Genomic DNA, 22,995 nt, shown 5'->3' with positions numbered 1-22,995 from the left:
TGGCAGACAACTGTGATTGGTTTATAACTTTGAAGATCACAAACTTTTCGTTAATGACAAGGAAAAGTCCAAACTTTTGCAGAGACAATAGAAGATTAAACTGTACCAAATATTCATTGTTGGCTGAGCATATTCACTCTGGAAATGTTAGGGTTTTGGTTTGGAAACACCGTCAATCATGTCCTTCTGTGTTACAATTCAGATGATTTCCAAGGCAGTCAGAGAAAACTTGTCGATTACACAACATGTGCATGTCAACTGCTGATGTCAAATGCAGCTTTCTAAGGAACTTCTGTTTAAGATAAATTAATATATTGCTATGATCTTTGGTATTTCTCTGAAATGGCTTAGGGACAACAGAAGTGAAAAGTAGCATTTCCAAAGTGTAGTGCCCAAACTACTATCCTATTTTCAAGTTTGCATATAGAAAACAGACAGAACTGTGTTGCTTTTCATCCCTTTCAGTTTTTGTTGGAAATCTTTCAAACCACAACATGCCATGACACATTTTTGTGCTGCAATATTTGCTATTCAGAGGCTTATGTAACTGTGATGAATTATTTTTATTCATCGTTTTAGACTAAATTTTGAAGTTTTGAGCTCCCTCTTTTGATAATTCTTTTCCTTCAAATTGTGTTCCCAGCGTGAGTTTGCATGCATGCAACCACTTGAGATCAGAGACATTGCCTTTCCCCTTGAATGCTGCCTGAACATAGTTCAAAAGGGTGAAGTATGTATTTTTGATTTTTTCCAGTTGATTGTCAATCAAAGTTTCCCTTGTATTTTAAATATTAGTGGTTTTATTTCCCCTCAAAGTACTCTCTCTGAGTGGTTCATTCTTCTGCCACTAATACACTTTCAACAACTGCTGGTAGTCCCTTCTGTTATTTTGGTTAAAATGAGTTTCTAGGAAAAACAGGAACAATAAAAATGTTTAAAGGCTTCTTTGTGAATGCCTTCCTGAATAAACTGAAGACCTTCAGTTTTGCCTTGCTGTGCTGTTGTGCCTTGCCACATATGCAGGTTCTGTCCCTGGAATCTCTTCAGGAATGCTGCACTAAAAGATCAGGTTTCCCTGAAGCTTCTCAGTCAGTGGCTGTCTCTGCTGTGGATATGGTTTCACTGGTGGGTGGCAATAGAAGAAAGACATTGACAAACTAGAGTGAGTCCAGTGGAGGCTCCCATGTTTGTCACAGGGCTGGAGCAACCGCTCTGGGAGGAGAACCTGGGGAGTTTGTTCAGTCTGGAGACTTTGGGAGGAGCCCCGGTTACCTTGGGACTCTTTGTTGCATGATGGGAGGTCAAGAAACAATGGACATAAGCTGAAGCTCAGACCAGATCTAAGGAGAAACAGGCAGTGCACCAGCTTGCATAGAGAGGTTGTGCAGACCCCGTCCTAGGAGGTTTTCAAGACCAGACTCAATACCCTGAACAACGCAGTCTGACCCCACAGCTGGCGTGGCTTTGGGCAGGTGGTTGCAGTATGGAGTTGCAGTATGGACCTCCCGAGGTCCCTTTGTGCCTGAATTATCCCACAGTTCTCCCCAGGGCTGGGAGCTCCACTGGCAACTGGCAGCTAATTTCCTGCCCCTCTCTGGGCTCTTCCCCTGCCCTGCACCCTGCCAGGGGTTTGCAGTGCAATAGAAAGTATGGTATGCTCACAAATTACCATCCTCTGAGGAGGGATGGCTGCTTAATTGCATGATCGCATGATTAAATGTGTTGCATTTTTCAAAGCTAATTATTAGCAATAATCAAGGTTTAAATGTATGCAGCTGTGTTTCTGAGAAAACTGTATTTAACAGAAATGGGGTGTATGCAGCAGGTGGTAAGGAGGCAAGTCTGGAAGTATCTTATTACCTGCAGTGAAAAATCTTATTATTTTTAGCTAGGAAGAGTAATACATATACTATTGCTGACTTTATTTTCTTTAATTCCATGAGGTGAAAGTACCTTTCTGGCTACTCAACCAAGGAATAAAATTTTAATTCCTAAGATATTCTGACTTAACAACAACAAACCCAACTCCATCCTCTTTGTTGCTTTAAACCACGTACTGTGCATCCTTTTGCTGGCTAAACACAACAGGATGTTCAGCATGCATTAACCCAAACTAGATCCAGTCCAGAGGACTTGATTCCATACTAAATGATTATATACTAGCGGTGGTCTTTCATTGTCAAACTTGAAATAATCTACTAATGTCTATTCCTACGCTAGTTTTTGTTTGCTTGCCTTGCCTCTACAAAGTCTCTAAAACCTAAAATGTTTTCTCCTGGTTAGTTTCCTTTGGCCAGTCACATCTCTGAAGGGTGAGTGCTGTACCAAGAACATTTCAGAACATTTCTCTATAGCTTTGCTGCTCCTTGTCTGACAGAAGGATGTGGTAAGTGAGCTTGTATTATGCCTCTATCTGATTTCTACCTGAAAACTTGTGAACTCGGAAGTCAATTGAAACTCAATTTGACACAGAGGAAGGAATCTGTATTTTTACAAGTTTACGGAAATAGACAACTACTTGGAGGTGAGACGCCTGTAATAGAGAAGTTTTGGCATGTACTTCGTCTTTGATACGAGAAAACCTATATGGCACCTCTTCCATCAAGGCACATGAGCAAGGTCAGGCTGCATTAGTTCCACTGCTTATTACATGGCTTTTACATCCCTTTTTGTTCACTGTGCTTTGGTGGTGCTCCACTGAAGTCAGCTTCAGTGCCTCTTTCCCAGGAAGCTGAATTCTCTTCTGGCTCTCTTGCCTCATAGAATTCAAATACCTTAAATAGTTTAAGGTACGTAAAGACCCTCTTAGTGTGGTGTGACGATGAATGTTCACTCTGCGTTGTCTGACACCTGGGTGACTCAGTATCCTTGTGAGAACTTAAGATTGTTGTGAATTCCAGTTATTCTTTATTTGAATTACTGGATTGCATCTGCAAGCTAACAAACTTATGGAAAGAAGAGTTGCATCTTCATTTTGTTAAGTAAGATGATAATTTTAAGTAAATCCTTGCAATGTTTGTTTTATAGTGTCTTCCAAGGAATTGCCCTTCTGGAAAATTTTTTCTTTGCAAGTAAAGGACAGACAACTTAATGAATTAAAAACCCTCTACTCTAGCTATTGAATGTATGACTCCAGAAAAGCGAAATAGATTGTATGGTTTTATTCTAACACTCTTGTTATAGCTCTATTAATAATAAAGTTTTGATGAATGAAGTACATGAACCTTGCTAAAGCTGATTTAGGCATGGAATGTCTACAACGTAGTCAGCTACAACCATTTACTATTTCTTTGAGTAGAGTTTAAAATTTTGTTGTTTACATTGAATTTCCAAAGTACAAGGAAAAAAAATGAAATAGGAGGAGCATTTACATCCATTTTAATTGGTGTCAGGCATAAATTCATAAAAACAAAAGGGGAAGAAAGACCATTTAGCAGAAACCTCAGAAAGTGCAGATACAGATTAGTTGAATGACAATCATTCGAGATTCTCCTGCAAGGTTGGCCTTTCTTTTAGACATTACAGTCATTAAACACTGCCACACAAAAGTTCTCAAGATAAATGAAGATGAAAGCATACTGCAGAAACAAACTAGTTGTTCGATACATTTTCAATCCATTTATGGTGAAGGGAGATCTCGGATAATTTACCTTCTCTTTACTGCTTTGCTTCGAGGTAGTCGGTCTCCACCTGTTACAGATTTGTTTGAATTATTACCATAAATCTTTACATGGTGACCTATGCCACAAATTACATAATATATTAACTTTCGTGCACAAAAATAAAATTGGGAAATAATTAAACTTAAAGAACATAGAAAAATCACAATACTATTAAAGGGGAACATCTGATTCTGATGTAAATTTGTACTGTAAGAATCCCATGATGTGAAACTTCATATTAAAAAAAAAAGTACATCAAAATGAATAATGCTAATAGTAATATAAAGCCAAATCACACAAGATCATTTCAAGATCAATGTAATAAATGCTTATTATTCAGCAGAAAAAAAATCAAGAACAATGTACAAAATAATAGTGCAAGAACAGCTGCAATCTATTTGTTCTCATCCGTTTTAAGATTTTGGTTAAAAACTTTACAGCTGGCGAGAGATGCTGCTGAAAAACTCAGATTCCACTCAGTGGGCTGATTAAGGCACATCTTTATGGACTTCAAATGTTCATTTTCTGTGTTCACGTCTATTGAATTCTGCGGCTCAGAGACTTTCACTTGTAGTGTGCTGTCAGAAAAGAAGCGGGGGTGGGAGGGGAGAAAATGAGAAAAAGTTTAGTACACTTTCCTCTCTCTGCAAACAAGCAAACTGATACGAGGCAAGGTGAGGTGGTGGCAGATTGTGTATACTGGTTTTTGGTTTTGTTTTATTGCAGTGTGTTCCAGAAACACCAACTGAACCTGACCTGTGCTCGGCTCTCCATGTGGCAAAGGCAGAAGGGAATGTTTGCATAGAAGCAGCTGGCCTTGCTGGTGTGCACAGGCTGTATTGGGTCAGTCTCCTGCTACCACCATTCCTCTGCACAGGAAGAGTAGTCTGCAGTCTGACCTTTCTTAATTCAAGTTCCACAAAGTAAACCCACAGAATAGGAACTGTGCAAGAAGTATTTTTTTTGTTACTTTTTTCTTTATGACATTAAGTTAGTACAGCCATAAGAGGACTAATACAGAGGTAACTTTTGTTGTATTTCAAAACTAGGAGAATAAGTAATGGAAAGGACAAGAAGGTTAGGAGGTGATGATCATGCTACCTGCACCCAGTTTCTCCTTTTACAGTGGCCTTTGCAACAAGAATCTCTCATCTTGTTGCATTTCAGGAAGCCAGGTCTACCGCAGGACTTAGGTGCAAATCATCAAGGATTGAGTCTGCTGAAGTACAGCGTTCACTGTAGTTATTATTTACTGACTATATAACCATACAATTGATTTTGTACATTTTGAAGACTTATCCTAAATTGCTTATAATACAAGTGAACGGTCGGAGGACACTGAGTAATTATAAGAGTATAACCTAAAATGTATTGTGCTTGTGTTACACTGTTGACTGATTTAGTTTAAACTTTTTCTTACTCGATGGCAAGAGGGAACAGTGAGTGTAACTGCTGAGGTGACAATTCATTACTTTTCACAGATGACCTGAAACACAACTTTTATGTTTTTACGTTCTTATGCAAGCTCTCTGGAACGTTATGTGCCTCTGTGACATGGCCTGGAACAGGCATGGCACCTCTGATTTACCAACCCTTGTTTCTAGCCCCCCGTAACTGGGGGTATGGCTTGTCCAACCAGTATTTCATTGTGTCCTTATTCTTCTGTGCTATCTTTTGTCTTGTTTTTGCTTTTGCACCCTATTTGTTCATTGTTTTTCTGGTTTGTACATGCTTTTGTTGCTCTGATCTTTTCTTTCCAATAGGAAACGGCATGCAGGTGGAGGTGACAGAAGACTAGTCTGTAAGGTTAACTTCTTGAATTTACAGCCTCTAAACATTTGAACCATTGTCCGTCCTCGCTTACTTTAAGGAAAGCCCAAGCCTCTTCTCAGGACCATAGATGAAGCATATATGAGATGGGGCTAGGGCTGACTTCTGACTTGCTGCTTTTGTCCCCCTTGCTCCTTATGTGCTTTCTAGGTAGCAAAGCTTGCTCTTATCAGTGAACAGAAACAATCAACTGCTCCATGAAGTGATAGTGCTGGAGCTATTATTTTTGTTGTTGTTTTGAAAGGAACACATGCCTTGGGAGTCTAGAAATTGTAAGCTAGAGGGTTGGGCAATCACCAGTTGAATGAAGTTCTACAAGAGCAAGTGCTGGATTCTGCACCTAGGATGGAGCAATCCTGACTGTACGTACAGACTGTGGGATGAGAGGCTGGAGAGCAGCCCCGCAGAAAGGGATCTGGGAGCAGCCCCACAGAAAGGGATCTGGGGGTTCTGGTTCATGGCAAGTTGAACATGAGCCAGCAGTGTGCCCTGGCAGCCAGAAGGGCCAACCATACCCTGAGGTACCTCAGGCACAGCACTGCCAGCCGGTTGAGGGAAGGGATTGTCCTGCTCTGCTCCGCACTGTTGCGGCCTCACCTCAAGTACTGTGTGTGTGATTTTGGGCACCACAGCATAAGAAGGACATAAAACTATTAGGGAGCATCCAAAGAGGGGTACAAAGATGGGGAAGGGTCTGGAGGCAAAGACATATGAAGAATGGCTTAGGTCCCTTGGTTTGTTCAGCCCAGAGCAGAGCAGGCTGAGGGGAGGCCTCATGGCGGCCTGCAGCTCCCACACGAGGGGAGCGGAGGGGCAGGCGCTGAGCTCTGCTCTCTGGGGACAGCGACAGGACTTGAGGGAACGGCATGGAGCTGGGACAGGGGAGGGTCAGGCTGGGTGTTAGGAAAAGATTCTTCACCCAGAGGGTGGTCGGGCGCTGGGACAGGTGCCCCAGGGCAGTGGTCATGGCACCGAGACTGCTGGAGCTCAAGAAGCGTTTGGACAACACTCTCAGACATGTGGTCTGATTTTTGGGTGGCCCTGTGTGGAGCCAGGAGCCGGACTTGATGATCCTTGTGGGTCCCTTCCAACTTGGGATGATCTATGATTCTGTGAAGTAGGATATAAATGCAAAATGCTTTAAAGAGCGAAGTTTGCACTGTCTTTAAAGCAGTAGACATATAAACCTTGCTTAATGCTGGGCGAATGTCAGATAGAAAATGACAAAGGTTTGGGCTTTTTCTGTGATTTGGCATGTTACTTTCCTCCAGAAACTAGGAATTGTACTGAGTAAGGATGGCCTGTTTTCCAACCAGACAGTACAACTACACTAGGATTTGGTGTAATTATGAACATAATTCTTTGCCATGTGATTTATGGTTCAATCTAAATGTGAAGAGCAAGAGGGGCATTTTTAGAGGGGCTGTCCTGCTATTTACCAAGTAATGTTCACAATGCCTACAGCTATGATCAATGTCCTACCCTGCCTACATTACATAAACACAAAAGACCCTGGTCTTAAATCTCTAGCCCATTTAATGGGGCGAGTTTCCATTCCCTTCCTCAAAGAAAACCTATGCATTTCATTCTGAACATGTATGTTGCCCATTTAAATCTTAACATGTTTTATTCATTTGAGCTCCTAATTCAAGTATTAGGGAAAGTATTTTGATATTCCATTGACTGAAAGATGACAAAATTGACTTTATTGCTAGGAGCTAATTGTTTTTATTTTTCTAGAGGATAGAAATTGTTTACAGCTTTATGGATTCATGGCTGACTAAAATATCAAACCCTGGAAGAAAGCTATTGTGGCAGACTATCTGCTTTTGAGGAACAACTGAAAGAAATGATTTGAAAACAGATCAGACTGACATGTTCCAATGTGTATGTTTTTAATCTAGTTTTGTAGAGGTTTCTGTACATGAGGCACAAATAACTTCGCAAAACTAGACCTGAAGGACATGCTGGTAATTTACGTTTTATGGAAGAACAGAAAACTCAAGTGTTGGGAATTTCAGGGGAATGCTTAAAAACAGGAGTAGAAAGATGTTAAATCAACATCTTTTTCACTTCCCCAGTATGGGTAACATCAACATAAAAAGCTTGAGTATTTTAGGAAATTTTAACCTTAATAAAGGCAAAGTGGGAAAAAAGTAAGGTTAGAGATCTGCATTAATATATTTTTTAACCAACATGAGCCTAGTCTTTCATCGCGCTTTTGGTTCTCTTTTATCTGTTGTGATTTATTTTCTAGTTGTTGATGTAATAAAAAGTATGCAAATAGTGTATTACATTCTTTTATTTTAAAAATACAATTGAAATTATGGACTAAAATTAAATAGAAGCAGCTGAATTTCTCCAGTCAGATTTGTCAGTATATTCTACTCTAAATTTTAACCCATTCTGCTTGTGAAAGGTGTGGTGTGCATTAAGCAGTCTTAGTGCAAAGAGGTGCTTTGTACAGCAACCCTTCCGCTAGGAGGAACTGCAGATTACAGCCTCGTGCTACCAGAAGCCATGAGGCCTATTTTGGTAGAACTTGGAGTGGGGCTGTATGGAGGCTGGCTCCTCTACAGCCTTCTTGTGCTCTCCACTCTCAAGGCTTGCCCTGGGAAGAGGATGGAGCTCTCTTTAACTTCTTGAAATGAAATGCCTTGACAAAAACAGGCATTTTACTGATCTTAAATGGCAGTCTCTAAAAAGGTTAAAACTCTGAAGACATCTGTTTTCTATTATAGCAATTATCATCTGTTTTGATTTTGTTCACTTGTCACTGACTCAGTCAAGCGGATTCCATGCACGCAATTTTTGGAAGTCAGATACAGGTGCTTCTGTAGTATGGAAAACAAATCCCAGTGATGGCACATTTGATAGTTCTGCTTTCCCTAGTGGATTTGTCACAGTCCACAGTGAAAAAAAAAACCAATGAAAAAGAAGAAAACACTCTTTGTTATCTCACACAAAGAAAGAATGTTTAAAGAATAGTGATAGTTCTTGAAAATTCAGCCTCTTTTCTTCACTTTCAATTACACTACTCTGTATCTGCCTTTGCCCTCTAACTACTCAGGGAGTGCTGTACCGTTGCTCAGTATACGGAGGATGTTCAGTTGTATGAATTTTTTTGACTCCGCATCAGCTGGATGCTGCTGACAGCGCTGAGGATGAGGGATCACTAAGGCTATGTTCCCAAGTCGCCACCACTAATCACCTCTGAATTTGCTGTCCTCCAACAGTGTTGGAGAAGAGCAATTGGCGATGTTATTATAACAAATCATAGCAACCAAATTAGATTAATGCTGACAGACTCCAAAGTCCTATCTAGTCCGCCCTGGCTAAGTAGGCAAGCCTGTATGTGGTCAAGTCTCCAGGCTTGCTAGGACCTAAAAGGATTCTTTCTCCCCACTAAATTTCCTTCCTATCATTAAAGCAAAAGGAATTAAATAGAAAGGTCTTTGAATTTGATCTTCTACTAAAGGAAGCAACAAGGGGCCTTCCCATGCTCAAAGATCTATAGATCTTTTTGATTCTTCTCCACACTTCTATTTAAAACTACTTGAATGCAAATATTTCTTTCTGAAGTTTTGCTTTTGTTATTTTAGCTTTACCCAAATCATCCAGTTACAATAATAGAAAAACTGACTTTTCATAGTAGGACTAGAGAGCAATTCTGTATGAGGCGATAGGCAGCCAAGCATGAAAAGAAAATAATATTCTTTGAGCTTTTTATTTTCTATGCAGTTTGTAACTGCATTCCTCAAGAAAAACAGGACTGTCACACCTACTGCATGAAAATGACAAAGTTGAGAAAATCTGTTTAGCTGAAGTGCACATTTGTTGCATTACCCTCTGTTTACTAGGTACCAAGGCCACACAGAAAAAGCAGGCATAGGGATAACTGTTAGGTGACTCCTCAGCCCTTACGTAACGTTGAAAAGATTACTGTCAGATGTTGTGCATTTGTATTCTGTAAAATGACTATGAGTGTCATCGCAGGGTTATGTTTCTCTAAATGTTTTGCAACATTCATTTCATAGCTAAAAAAAGTCTCCTTCCCAACTAGCTGAGCTACCTCATTTTTTTTTTTTTCCTCCTGACACAAATTCTGCAAACTGAACTTGTTAATCAAAACTTCATCAATGATATGAAAATTTGTAACTTGGAAAGCAAATGTCCATTCTTGACACACAGCACTGATTTGAGGCTTTTACAGAGAGGTTTCAAAAAGACTGAGTGGAAGTAGTAAAACTTTAGCAGCATAAATGATTTTCTATGTATAAACCACTCGAAGATCTCCCAGAAAAGGAAAATATTAGAACTCATACAGGTTAAATGCTTCACTGACTACAGTAGCCTTGGCATGCTTGTAAGCAGGGACTGATTTGCTAATGCAGCATACATTGAAATAAAGGCAAACCAAGCACGCACAGTCAGATTTATTGTCTATGAAATTTATACTCATCTTCACACAATGCCAAAATGCAACAACAAAGAAAGCTACAAAGAAAGCTTTTTATGCCTCATTTCTATTTATCAAACGGTTCTTGTTGGAATAAGAAATAGTATTTTTGAGGTGAATGGATGGAATCATACTTGCTAATATGTGAGAAAGAAGTGCCCTGGAAATAGATGGCATACCCAACTAGATCAAAGGAATTTGGGGGAATAACCAATATTCAGGGACCCTTTCAAAAATTAGATATATTAGATATTGTATTTAACACAGCTGGGGTACTGTGAAAAATAAAACAGTAAACAAGACCATAAGGAAGACAGGAGGTGAGTAGAGTCAAAAAAAATAGGGCGAGAAGTCAGAACCAGTCATAGTAACAGACTGAAATTATGGTGGAAAAGTTTCTTCTGCTCTTCACACTAACTCAGAAAATGTTTTCTTGGTCTGAGAGAAAAAATGTGTTGAGAAGAAAGGAAGGTTACATAAAAAAGAAGGAAATAGGCATGAAATACATAGGAAATATACAAGAAATATAACTAAAAGTTTGATAAATTGTCAAGAATATTTTATTAGCGATAGTATTAAAACTTCATTAAAAAAAGTGTTCTGTGATCTTTAATCTTTCATAGCATACTGCTTTCAAAAATCTTGGAAACAAAACACAGCTAACAGTTAGTAATCTAACGGTTGAAAAGAAGCATCATTAATTTCATGAGGAACATAATTCATTCTTAATATGGAGGCACTGCTGTGAAACGGCTGTCTCTTGCATGAAAGAAAACTAAATTTCTATGCATTACTAGAAGCTAGCAGCATACAAATCAATTAAAGAAGCAACAAAAATGTTGTGCAATGAATAGTGTTGAGTTCTCCTTAGAAACATGCTATAAAAGAAAAAAAATGGTTTTGCTATTTTTATTCCACTTAATTATAGAAAGCATTTGAACAACGTTTAAAAAAGGTTAATGTTGGAGGTTCAGACCATAAGATGCTGGTTTGGGCTCGTCTCAGAAAAAAGAGAGCACCACCACCTCAGTACTATGATGAATGCAGCTATGTAAATCTTGTCATAGGAGCTGGATAAATCTTTATTTATTTATTTATTTATTTATTTTTGGCTTTACAAATGCAGTTATATTACGGAGGGACATCATCTCAGAAATATGATGAGACAGTCCCCATGTGGCTTATAAGCCACCAGACTTCTGAATTAAGGAAGGTCAAACAATAATTTGCAAATAAGAAGTAATTTCCTTTCCTGAGATTTCTACTACATAAATTTTAAAACAGCTGTGAATAGTGAACTGAGAGATACGAACTCAGGAGCAAAACATACAAAAGAAGAATATTTTTGAAACTCACCTCTCAATTTTAAATTAGAAACACAAGTAATCAACACGACCACAATTTTAAGAATTGATACCTTAAGCATAGCTCTTAAATCTTTTCTTGCATTGTAAATATTTTTCCTAAATTTGAAAAACAAATGATGAGTGCTTTGAAATTTATGCTGAATGCCCCAATAGGAACACTGAAATCTAACTTTAAGTACTTATTTTCTCCCCAAATGTAGCCTCCATTCCAAATGTCGCAAACATATCACAAAGATAAAAAAGCACCATCTAAGTGAGCAAGAGACTATTTTTTTGGATTAAAAAAATGTCATATGGTATTCTTGCAGCTTCTAGATTTTTTTTCTGTTAGGCTTCCATTTCATATACAGGAAAATAATCCTTTATTTGAAGCAACTAATCAAGATTTTAATGGTTTGAAATACACACCATGGACGGCAAGCCGTTATCAGTAAAATGCCAAATATACTCTCTTGTTTATAAGAGGATAAGAGGAACTTGTGACAACATCCATCTGAAGAGACTGACTTCCCTAAGAATCTTATTCTCTCTGTCTGCATGTATTTTAATATGAAATGTGGAAGTCCCATTAGCCGTACCTAGCAGGGCCACTATTTAGAAATATTCTACCCTGAGCTGCAAAGTGAAAACCAAAAATAAGAGCACTTATTACACAGACCTGTTTGGAAAAAAACCATGAAGAATGTAGCCCTATTACTCACTCACGGCTTGACAATGTGCAACTGATATAAAACATTTAGAACCAAGTAGAAATGCATAGGCTTATGCTCTTGAAAGGATTCTAAACCCTAAGCTAGTGTTAAATTAAGGCAATTGCTACTGGTAGGCAAGCCTAATGATGGTCATCACTAAAGAAAGAGCTAGAGCCAAATTAAGGTGCTTGCCTTGCTTACAGACATACACCGTGTCGTAGGACAGAAGCACAGATCCCTTGCACGTCTGCCGGAAAGGGGAGACCAAAAGGAGCATGTAGCATTAAGTAAGAGGATGGAGAGTGGGTGAGCTGAATAAATGTTTGTGAAATAACTGCCTAGGTTTCATCTGTGGTAAGGGATAAAGCTGAATGCAGACCGAAGTCAGGTGAGTTTTGACTGCTGAAAGAACAAGATGGTGAAACCTGCCAGACTGACAAAAAGAACCATCAAAGGAATACAGAAAACAGGCCTAGACCCCATAAAGCATGAAGTTTCTCACTAGATATAGATTTACATCTTAATAAAGCAATAGATATCATTATTTGTACTCCAAAGAATACTGAAGAACAACCTAGAACATGACAGATATCCAGAACATGTGAGAAATCATCAGAAAAAGGTCCCCTTCCTTCAGTTAATTAAAAATTGAAAGAGGAACATAAATTGTTTCTAGAGCTGTTCCATAAGTGCAGAAACAGCAACTTTTCTAGAACTCTGAAGTGTCCAAAGCTGCTGGCCAAAAAGCATGGAGCTAGGAAGATAACTCTACCTATACACCTGCTTTGGAAAAGACATACAGCTTGGAAATAAGAAGCTGATGCCTTATGATAAGAAAATGCTGTTCTTAAAATATGGCCAAAATCTTATTTCTTTTTCACAGAGGGGCAGGACAGGCTACGTCATCGCATGTGGCAGGTGGAATCCCGCCGTGTGAAGCCCGCCAGAGCATCGGGTGGTGGTAGGAGAGCTGCTGGTGCTGGATCAGGGGAATGAAGCAGAGACCATGAGGTTCATTAAACGAGTCAGGATTTATTATACATGTGTAGTCAGCTATATATCAAGTCTACATTTCTGCTTTTATACTTCTGCATTAAAAATAGTCCACTTACTGAGAATAGTTGTTCTTTTCACTATTTTTTCTATGTTTTCAATCTATTTTCTTACTTTCTTTATGGCTGTGTGAAAAAGTAACTTCCTGCCTGGCAGTTACAGTTAGGAAAATGTCCATCTGCATCACAGGTGAAACATCCTGAAGCCAAGTACTTCTGATGAAAAGCCTTCCAGGAAGAGCTAAGATATGGCTGTTAAGAGGATTGCTTGAGATCAGTAGACTTAATGACCGTTTCAATGCGTCTCTTTCGCATTTTACCTCATCTAATATTTAAAATTGGTTCCACTTTAGGAGTGTAGAATGTGCTCCTTCATGATAGGGAAAGCTGGGAAGACTTGCTAAAAAATGTGAAGAAACTGAAAAAAACCTGTAGAAAATATCCTAGGTGATCAGAAGTCATTTTAAAAGCTTTTCTATGAGTTCCAACCTTACACAAAGGGTATGCAGACACGGATGTTGTGTCATCCGCACGCAGTGCTGCCTGCTACTGTATCAGGTCCACAGTTTTCTTTATGGCTCTGATAAATCCACACCCTCTGTAGTAATGTAAAAATATATTCACTATACGGTGAGTCTTTTACTGTGTTCCATTTTATTGTGGGATAATAGTTTTTCTTATTTTAGCTTGGCTGTCTTGAAGTTTTTGGATTTAGCTTGGCTGTCTCCAGGGCATGTGAGTGTGGTCTGAACCACCCTCATGGCAAGACACATAAATACTTTTCTAAAAGTTTTTTTTATATAATTTTCTTTGCCACCATGGACAGTAATAATGCTTCAATGTTCTTAAAGAAAGTAATTTAAATAATCATAACACATATCTACAGTAAAAGGGAACTGCCCTCAGCACATCAAATGCATTGTTGAAGCAACAGTTCAGAAGTTGAGTAGTAACATACAACATACAGACCAACGTATCTACCATCCACCTTACCTTGAATAAAACAGCTAATGTGAAAAAGGGATTGTTTTCTGTTGCTATATTGATTGCGTGGCTAGTTCTAGTTGCTTGGTACTATACTGAGCCATAAGAACTCGACTGACTTTATTCCACTTGCATATTCTAACAAAAATCAGGTACACACAAAAATTTGACAACATTCTGCCTACTTGCCACAATGCTTCATAATAAAACAGCATCACAATACCTCCCTCTTTCAGGAATATTTCATAAGACACCAAGATCAGTAAAATGTGAAGATAAACTTTAAATATCGATTGTGCCATCATAAAAACATTTCAAGCATGGCAACAGAACAATGATATAAATTATGGTACCACATCAACAAAAATACAATCCAGAGAACATATGAACGAATAATGATGTTTTCATGTGCATTAAACTTCCAGATGCAGGAACGATGTTTGAAAACACATGCATGCACAGCTAGAAATCATGTTCCTTCTTTTTTAGCCAGTAACTTACATGTTAGACTAAAAATATTTATATGATTTCCTCGGCTAGTGCAGACAGTACACAATGTTGAATCAACATGCTTAAACAAGACATCCTTTTCTATACTGCAAGAGTACGCTGAAAAAAGATTTGGGGTTACAAGCATGGAGAAAGCTCCAGAATCATCATTTATCTTTTAACATTTCCTTAATCAATGACCTTTCTGTTATATCCTTTCTAAAGACAACAATTAATATGAGAAACTATGAGTAAGAAGGAAAATAATAAAAAAAAAATTGTAAATGAAATAATGTAAAATAGTTATCAGATTTCCTAATGATCCAAAACTAAGGGAGGAAAGTTATCAGGTAAATAAAATTGAGTCCAAATTAAAACTAACACGAGACCATATCACAGTAATAGGTCTTACATTGCTATAGCAAGAAACAGTGTAAAGATAAATATAAATTGAATGCAAAATTTTCTTGGCTACAGTCAAAATTATGAAAGAAAAAGAAGTATGAGAGAGCTCTTTCTTCATTTGCAAAAAAAAAAAAAACATAGATGTTACCCGTTCCTTTTCTAGTTCTGGCTTTTTTATAGCAATCTTGTGTCAAGGTTTGAACTTCTTAAAAACTTTTTTTTTTTTTATGTTGAGTTTGACGCCAAGTCAGTGAATTAAAATACAAAACAATAGTTTAAATGTAAAAAAACTCTGTACCTTGGAAAAGCGCTGAATGAGCTTAATATGAAGAATTGTATATATTACATAAAGCACAAAAGAAATGAAGTATACAAGAGCCATAATATTGTTTATATTACAACTTAAATTAATACTTCAGTTTATTATCAGGGATAGTTTTCTACAATATAAAATACAAAGGGGTACATAAGATTTTGCTCTGTTTTGAATAGATTTTTTATCCTTTAGGCAATATAATCTGATTAGCTAATACAGTTTTGTTCCTAAAAATGAGTATTCCTGCAGTAATTTAATTCCTTATGCAGAACTCTTCTTCTACTCTGGTGAGTACTTAACACCTTAGTTATTTTATTGAAATGAGTTGAGACTTCTGTTTAAGGAGATCTCTTCACCCAAGAGAATAATTTCACAAGTGTACCCTCTTTGTAAGTAAAATAATGGCCTTTCTGAGATCACAGTTGCATAACAATGTATTATAAATATCTAGCTTTAAAAATTGATTTAATTTCACACTAGCCTAAAACCATGCCAAACGAATGCATTTAGTATGGTAATTGTATGTTGAGTTTGACTAATTTTGTATTTGAAATTGTTCTGTAAGGATTTAATGCACAAACCCTTTAGAGTCAGCAGATTTCATTTGGCATCGAATGGATACTAAAACGGATCTCTGAATGAATACTTCTCAGAAGTACATAGTACTATTTTTTACTATTTCATTACAAAACCATTACAGATTTACATTAGAAATCATGACATGACAAAAATGTTCTGCTTTGTTTTTAAACAACTCTGTTGGTTAATAAACTAAATTTCTACTTCATTTTATAGTTTACCCTTCTTCACAATATGAGTAACTACACCATGGAATGAAATTCTGTTCATTCTGAAATCAATAACCAGCTGCCACTGACTTCAGAAATGTCAGAACTTGATCTGTTGCCTCTCTGGACCGTATCAGTTAGCATTTTTCTTTCATCTTGGCATGCTATAGCCATAACACAATGTAACTCACTTATTGTGGCTGAAAAGTTAGTGTAAAATATTCTGTATGTGTTAAATTTGCACTTTCTGCGTTATTCTGATGCTATGTTTAATTACTTCTCTGAAATTAAAATGATTATCATGCAATAAAAAATAAAAAATAAATCCAAAGTGCTTAGTTGCTTGACCTCTCTAGTTCTTTAAGATTGCATTTTAAGGTGAAGCGGGGAACAGGAACTTACCTACTTGGCACTTTGGGTAATAAGTTGCCATTTGTCCACTATTGCATGATTGTCTCTTATGCCTTTTTCTTACATTTGTATCAGTGGTCTCCCATTGTGGACTTTTTCTTTTGTTTATTCTGATAACAACTTCAGAACTACCAGCAGGAATATCATCATGGCTTACACCACTACTTAATTTTCTGCTGTGAAACTGGTCATCCAGCCTTTCAGTCACTTTAGATGAATTAGATCCTTTAGATGTTTCCATTTCATTTTCTTGTTTCTTTAATGCATTTTGCTTAGTAGAATGGGACCTTAAAAGAGGATGTCTTTTTTCTTCCAAATAGGCCGGATGGCTTTTACTTTCAACAGCTTCAGGAGAATAAATGACATTATTTAACTTAAATGAATTGTGCTGCTCAATATGGTTGATTTTTCTCAGAAATATTCTACAATCTTTAAAGGTTCTGGCTTTCCATGTATTCTGAAACAGTTTATCTTGGCTTTGTTCTTTTCTACCATTTTGCTGGCAACAAATTGTTCCATTTGTCTCTGCATGTGACTTATAGAGTATATTTGCTAAACCGGGATGTGGGTTAAAGTCAGAAGATCCCATCATCTGTTGAACAAATGCATCTCTGGCTTCATTTTCAGTTGGCAAGAGGCTACTCTGAGATTCTACCAAAGTCTGAGTGGGCTGCATTTCTACTGTGTTTTTTTTCCTGGAGCTTGGGCATTCCATCATTGCTTTCCCCACTTGTACTTTTAAACAACTGGCTTTGGCAAAAGAACTGTAAATTTTTCCTTTTTGATTTCCAGCCTCCAGGAGCCTGGTTATACAGCTTTTTTTTTGTTTGTCCCCACCTATCATGCTGTAACTTCTTAAAGTCATTTCTTTTTAATCTGGCTAAAGTAAAATTACTTTTCATGCTTAAGACTGGAGACCTCACCATGTTATGTAATATCTGTAGTTTCCCTGCTGGTTTTGAAGGAGAGGATAGTGCAAACTTTTTAAAGTGCTTTCTGAAAGGGCAAGTACTAAGGTCAGATTGCTTTGTTTCCACCTTTATCTCTCTAGTACTAACTACTTCTAAAGGATTGCGAGCATTTGCCTTTCTCACTAGAGAGAGAGACTGCGTTTCTGTAGTTTGCATAAACCAGGTGCAGAGCTCATTCATATTACACTTTTTCTGGAAAAGCATTTTTATAGGTGATGTTTCAAGTTCTACAAGGCAGGAGTCTAAAGGGTTTGACATTTCAGTGTTACAGTCCTGTTCAACGGGATCCCTGTTTTCACACACACATTTATCAAACTCATTTCCCCCCACTCGCAACCAGGTATTCGTTATCTGTTCAAATCTATTATTTAGTTCTTCCATCAATGTGTCGCTTGAAGTGGAAGTAGCCCACCACCTGAGAGAAGGCTTCGATGAAAAGATGGGATCCGATGATACATCATTAATGGGCCCAAATTCGCCATCCTTAAGATCCTTTTTTGCACTTCCTGAATTTCGCATTTCTGAGGTATCTTTGGATGTGGCGCTCTGATTTGATTGCCTACGTCTTTCCTTTTGATCTTTAGCTTTTCTCAAATGGAGCTTATAAGACTTATGTAACAAGGCACTTCTACAAGTAAATGCACTAGAGGATGCTAATGAATGTAAAAAATGCAGTGAAGGTTTTCTGTCTCTAACAGAATGTCTTAATGGAATTTCACGTTTCCTTGACACTGTCGTAATAACGTTGTTTGATCCATCTTCTCTAGAATCTTTCTGCATGCTCTTTACTTGACCCATATTATTGCACAGTTGATTGTTTCTCTCTTGTGGTATGTTTTTTTCTAACACATTCTGCTGTTGTAAAGGAGGCAAACAGTTGCTAATACTCACTTTTCTTTCCTGAGGTGAAAATCTATTAACAGTCACGGATATACCAGAGATTTTTACTTTTGCTGGCCTACCAGGCTTTCGAACGGTGGTTAAGGGTTTCTTAATCGGCCGTATAATATTGCTGCAAGGGTGTGGTGATGCTAGGTTACTCTTGATAGGTCTAACATAGTCATAACCAGAGACCTCATTTTCAGTAGAAGGCTTCTGTAAGGCTTTTACTATTTCACTCAAAGCATTTTCAGTTTCCGTGCTATGCCGCACTTTGCTGTGGTCATTGGCAACACTGAAATCAACGTGTTTTGTGGGCAGAGTGCTGATGACATTTGGATTACCTTCAGAAACATATCTTTTAGTTCTTCTTGACCTTCCAAAAACAACCGTCACAGTAATATTTTTGTTGCCGTTAACTTCTTCCGTGACTGCTGCATCTGATTTGGTACTTTTACCGTCACTGTTAAGTGCAGGTCTATGTTCCATACTTTCAGTTACGTCTATTTTTGGCTTTGGAGGCCGCCCAATAGGTCTCTTAACCTGCTTAACGACTTGAGGACCTATTTTCTTTGGTCTACCAGGCTTTCTTTTTAAAACCGATTCACTGCTACTGTTTGATTTCTCCACAACTTCATTTTGCTTTGAGTCATTTAAGTTAGTTTGAACAACTGCACAAGAGCTTGTAATTTCTTCTGCATAAGCACAGTCTGATTCCTCCTTGGCATCATTTTCTTTGCAATCAAAATCCTTGTCACAGACTGCATGAGAAAGATCCTTTGTGGTCTGTTTGTCTAACACACTGTTTGGATGCCCCTGAAATAAACAAATATCCGTGTTTCCTTTAGAAGATGCAGTTGCAGACGTCAAAGTGTATTTGACTCCTTCACTACTATTAACCTCTGAGACAAACATAAGCTTAATAGGACTTGAGTAGCTTAAGGGAGATGAGATCTCCCCAGCTTCAGAAATTGTATGTGAGTTCTCATTATTGGAAGTAGAACTGGATGAATCAAAGGTCAGAGACTTCAAAAGGCAGTCATTAATTTCTTGATCTATAACCATCTCTTGTTTGTTTGTCGTCACACACACGGTTTTGGTTTTACTGCTGCTTGGCACATGTGAATGTGGAAGGAAGCTTTGTCCTGTGTATCCAGTTTCACTCAGACTGAAAGGTAAACCTCGTCTAGCAAGTGGGTTGATAATCTGTTCATAGGCATTATCTTTTAATTTTTGGCTTATTTTGTAAGCATCCAACCATGAGCTGTTAGTCTTTTTAGCTAAGTTTATTGTATCTTCTAAACGCTCTACAACAACTTGCAGATTTGTGTCTCTCACAATTTTGCTTATATTTATGTCACTGCACCTTTCAGCATGAACATCTTTATTTATTTCCATATTTTCCAAACCTTCTAAAGACTTTTTTGCATCAGATGATTTCCTAAATACAATATTGTTTGTTACATACACAGAGTACCATCCAGGAGGCACAATGTTGCGTTTAGTTCTGCCCGGGATTCCATTACTTTCCTCCTGAGGAATCTGATCAGACTCTTTTAGGCTTTCACAATCTCCTTGTGTTTTTGCAAATTTAGCCTGGTTGGCTGCAATAGCACTGTTTTCTGAAAGAAGTAGAAAGTCAGAGCTGGTTTGAAAATTAGTAAGAGGTAGTTTGAAAGACTCTGTTTGGTGTACTGGAAAGCACATTGGTTTGGTTTGGCAATTCATACGTGGATTACTTTCAAGACATTGCAAAGCTTTATCTTCTATCACTGTAAAACTGTGTCTTTTGTTTGGGTATATCTTATCAAAAGTCTTTGTAGATTTCTTTGCATTTCTATCAGAAATTGACTTTTTTCTTACAAGTGTTTCATCAAGGCTTGCAAGCTGCCTCTTGATTTGCAAAGACTGTCGCCGAATGAATGGAGAATCAGGAGAATTATACATTGCAAATAACGTTTCCTGACGCTTGCGGAATCTTGTTTGGATAATTTTATTTTCCATTTGTTTATCATGTTGGCGAAGTAATTCCATAAAACTATAATCACTTGCCTTAGCGTTATGCAAAAGGGAGGTTATGAAGTCTCCTAATTTTACATCATTTTCTGGTGCCCTGTCACTATTAGAAAACTTTACAAGATTTGTTGCTATGTCTGTAGTGTCTATTGATTTTAACTTTTCATTAATACGGTCCATTAAATCTTGAAAAATGGCATAATGTTCACTGTTCTCAACCTTCTCAGAATTTATGTAATTTTTGCCTTCTTGATCTGTTGATTGCAGTGTTCTATCTGAGTATTCAGTCACTTTTCCTCTGCATGTTTTACCTTCATATTCAAATTCTCCATTGCTACTTTCAGCTGGCAAGAGGGATGGAGGCTGGTTGATGGATATTTCAAGCTTGTTGTTATCTAAAGTTGGAAAATCTATGCCTGATCCTTCTGATATTTCAAAATCTTTACTCTGTACAGGTGACAGGGGAGGTGGTGATGGGCTGCGAGATCTATTTGAATTTTAATGCTGTTAACAGATCACAGTCCTTAGTTGAAGATGTACATGCTGCTGCTTTTGCAGAATGCCTGTTAGAATTTTGCGATTGTTCAGCACAATACTTATGAGAACTACACGCTTTGTTCACCATTGTCTTAATACATCCAATTGCTACAGCTTGGCATGACAAAGAATGGAAATCTTTAATACAAACAGATAGAGGTGGTAAACAAGTGTTTGGTCTTTGATTTCGTAAACAGCACCTTTTTGTCAGCACATGTCCATTGCAATTGCAAAATGGAACGTGAACATCCTCTTCAGTAAGGGAACTGGGAGTTTCAGAGTGGACCAAATGTGTTTGCTTGCAACTGCAAGCTATAGGAACATTTTCATCTTGTATTAAAAATTTTAACATAGCCAAAGTCTGTTGGCAGTGATATGAACAAAAAGACTCCAAAACTTTGTTTAATGTTGATTTTCCTTTTTCCAAACTAGTTGTTTCCTCTGAATTTGCATCAGCTGTTGAGCTTGAACTGAAAATGAAAACAAATCAAAACAAAACATAAATTACAGTAAAACACCATATCTAATGTTTGTTACAATGGCTAAGCTCAAGACTAAAAACCTGAAGTCTGCAAAACAGTTCTGTTCTATTTGCACAGTTCACTCAAACTTGCAAGTTTCACTAGAAATGATGTGCATCTTGTATATAGCAGTGGTAATCCTACCATAAGAAGAAGAATAATCAGAAAGAAACTAAGGGACAAAAAGAATAGTTCTAAAAATAGCTTCTCACATCTAAATGTAATTATAGTAATATTAACTTCCTCTTATTTCAAATTGTCTTGGTCATTAATGAAGTAAAACCTCACCATGAACCTGGGGAGCGTATTTTTTACTGCCATTGCACAAACTGAGTAGCTGAGGCACAGAGAGGGAGGGTAAATGACTTGCCTAACGTCACAATTCAAGCTTGTGGGTGAGGCAAGAATGGATCCATCTCTCCTGAGATACCTCCTAAGATAATCATGTACGCCTAAGTGTATTGAGCGCTCTTAGGATACTCGTTTAAGATCCTCTCAAAGACACTTATTTGTTCTTTCAAGAACACTTAGTAGGCTCACAAAGAATTTTTAAAATAGCCATTTGCTACTGTTACTGTTCTTTTCAGATACAAGCTTCCCTTCTGGTTTTTAAATAAATTGCAGTGGTGCATCACAGGCTCTTCATTGCAATGTATTACACACACATATACACACACGCACACAGTTTCCTTATACAGAAACAGAGATAATCACCACTGGAATATGAAACTGCTGTGTCAAAGGTTAATATCCATTAAATCTCAAATATAGGGTAGGTCTATATCTAAGAAAGACTTCTGAGCAGTTGTTCTCAAAGATATTAACTCAAAATAAAATCACTGATGAAATACTACCTTAACTATTTAATTCATTTCTCATAAATTATTAAAACTAATGTCACTACTTACCTAATCAATCATTTATATTGAAAAGCTGAAAAATTTCCATGGTAGAAATTAATACAGATAGTTCTTCAATTAAATACAAATTCCTTACACTGGATAGCAACTATCACCAGATAGTTATCATCTAATTCAAATGTTTTACTGAAACCAATTGCATGAGCAGAAAGTATTAAAAGAATTCTGTTTTAGAAAAGTATGTATTGTTTAAACATATCACCAAACTCTGAACATGACACTAACTTTTTGTCCTAATATTAGCTTATGTAACTTTTTGCATTTAAGCCTGTACTTCAGAAAACCTTCATTTTGGTTAGTTTTACAACTGTGTTGAACAAGGAACATACATATTTAAAATGTAATATATTTATTAAAAAGTTACCTATTTTTTTGTTAGCTCATACCCAATGTAATTAACATCAATAATAACTTTTAGCTTCAGGTTTCTTACTGGAAGTTATACACACAAATTTGTATTTTTAATGTCCCATGTGGATTGTAATGTTTAGAGTTTAAAAACAGCCAACTATGCTTAATAATCCCTTGTGTTCTTTCCTTCCTCTGCAATATTTAGTAAGAAATGGAATATATTGAAAATCAATCATTAGGTTCTACTGTTAACTCAAAAGCCTAAGGTAATTGTGATACTACTAATTGAAAATGTGATTATATTTAAACTGGAGACATAAAAAGACTAAAACCCTCTTTGTACTT

At 37.3% G+C, this 22,995-nt stretch overlaps 1 protein-coding gene across 2 annotated transcripts in view; it reads right to left on the bottom strand.

Annotated features, from left to right (window-relative positions):
- Positions 1–3,147: 3,147 nt before the first annotated feature.
- LCORL (ligand dependent nuclear receptor corepressor like) overlaps positions 3,148–22,995 on the bottom strand; it is a 79,920-nt gene continuing 60,072 nt past the window's right edge. The window contains exon 7 of one of the 2 annotated variants that reach the window (XM_040557148.1): positions 3,148–4,240. In XM_040557148.1, the coding sequence (XP_040413082.1) occupies positions 4,057–4,240 (184 nt within the window). In that variant the 3' untranslated portion in view covers positions 3,148–4,056. Of the gene's footprint in view, positions 4,241–11,596; positions 21,329–22,995 lie in introns of those variants that run through there. The other variant, XM_040557147.1, reaches the window with a different exon arrangement.

The sequence above is a fragment of the Cygnus olor genome, chromosome 4, assembly GCF_009769625.2.
Source record: "Cygnus olor isolate bCygOlo1 chromosome 4, bCygOlo1.pri.v2, whole genome shotgun sequence".
NCBI lineage: Eukaryota > Metazoa > Chordata > Aves > Anseriformes > Anatidae > Cygnus > Cygnus olor.
The sequence above is the reverse complement of the archived record's forward strand: the minus strand, read 5'-3'. Positions and strand labels throughout refer to the sequence as shown.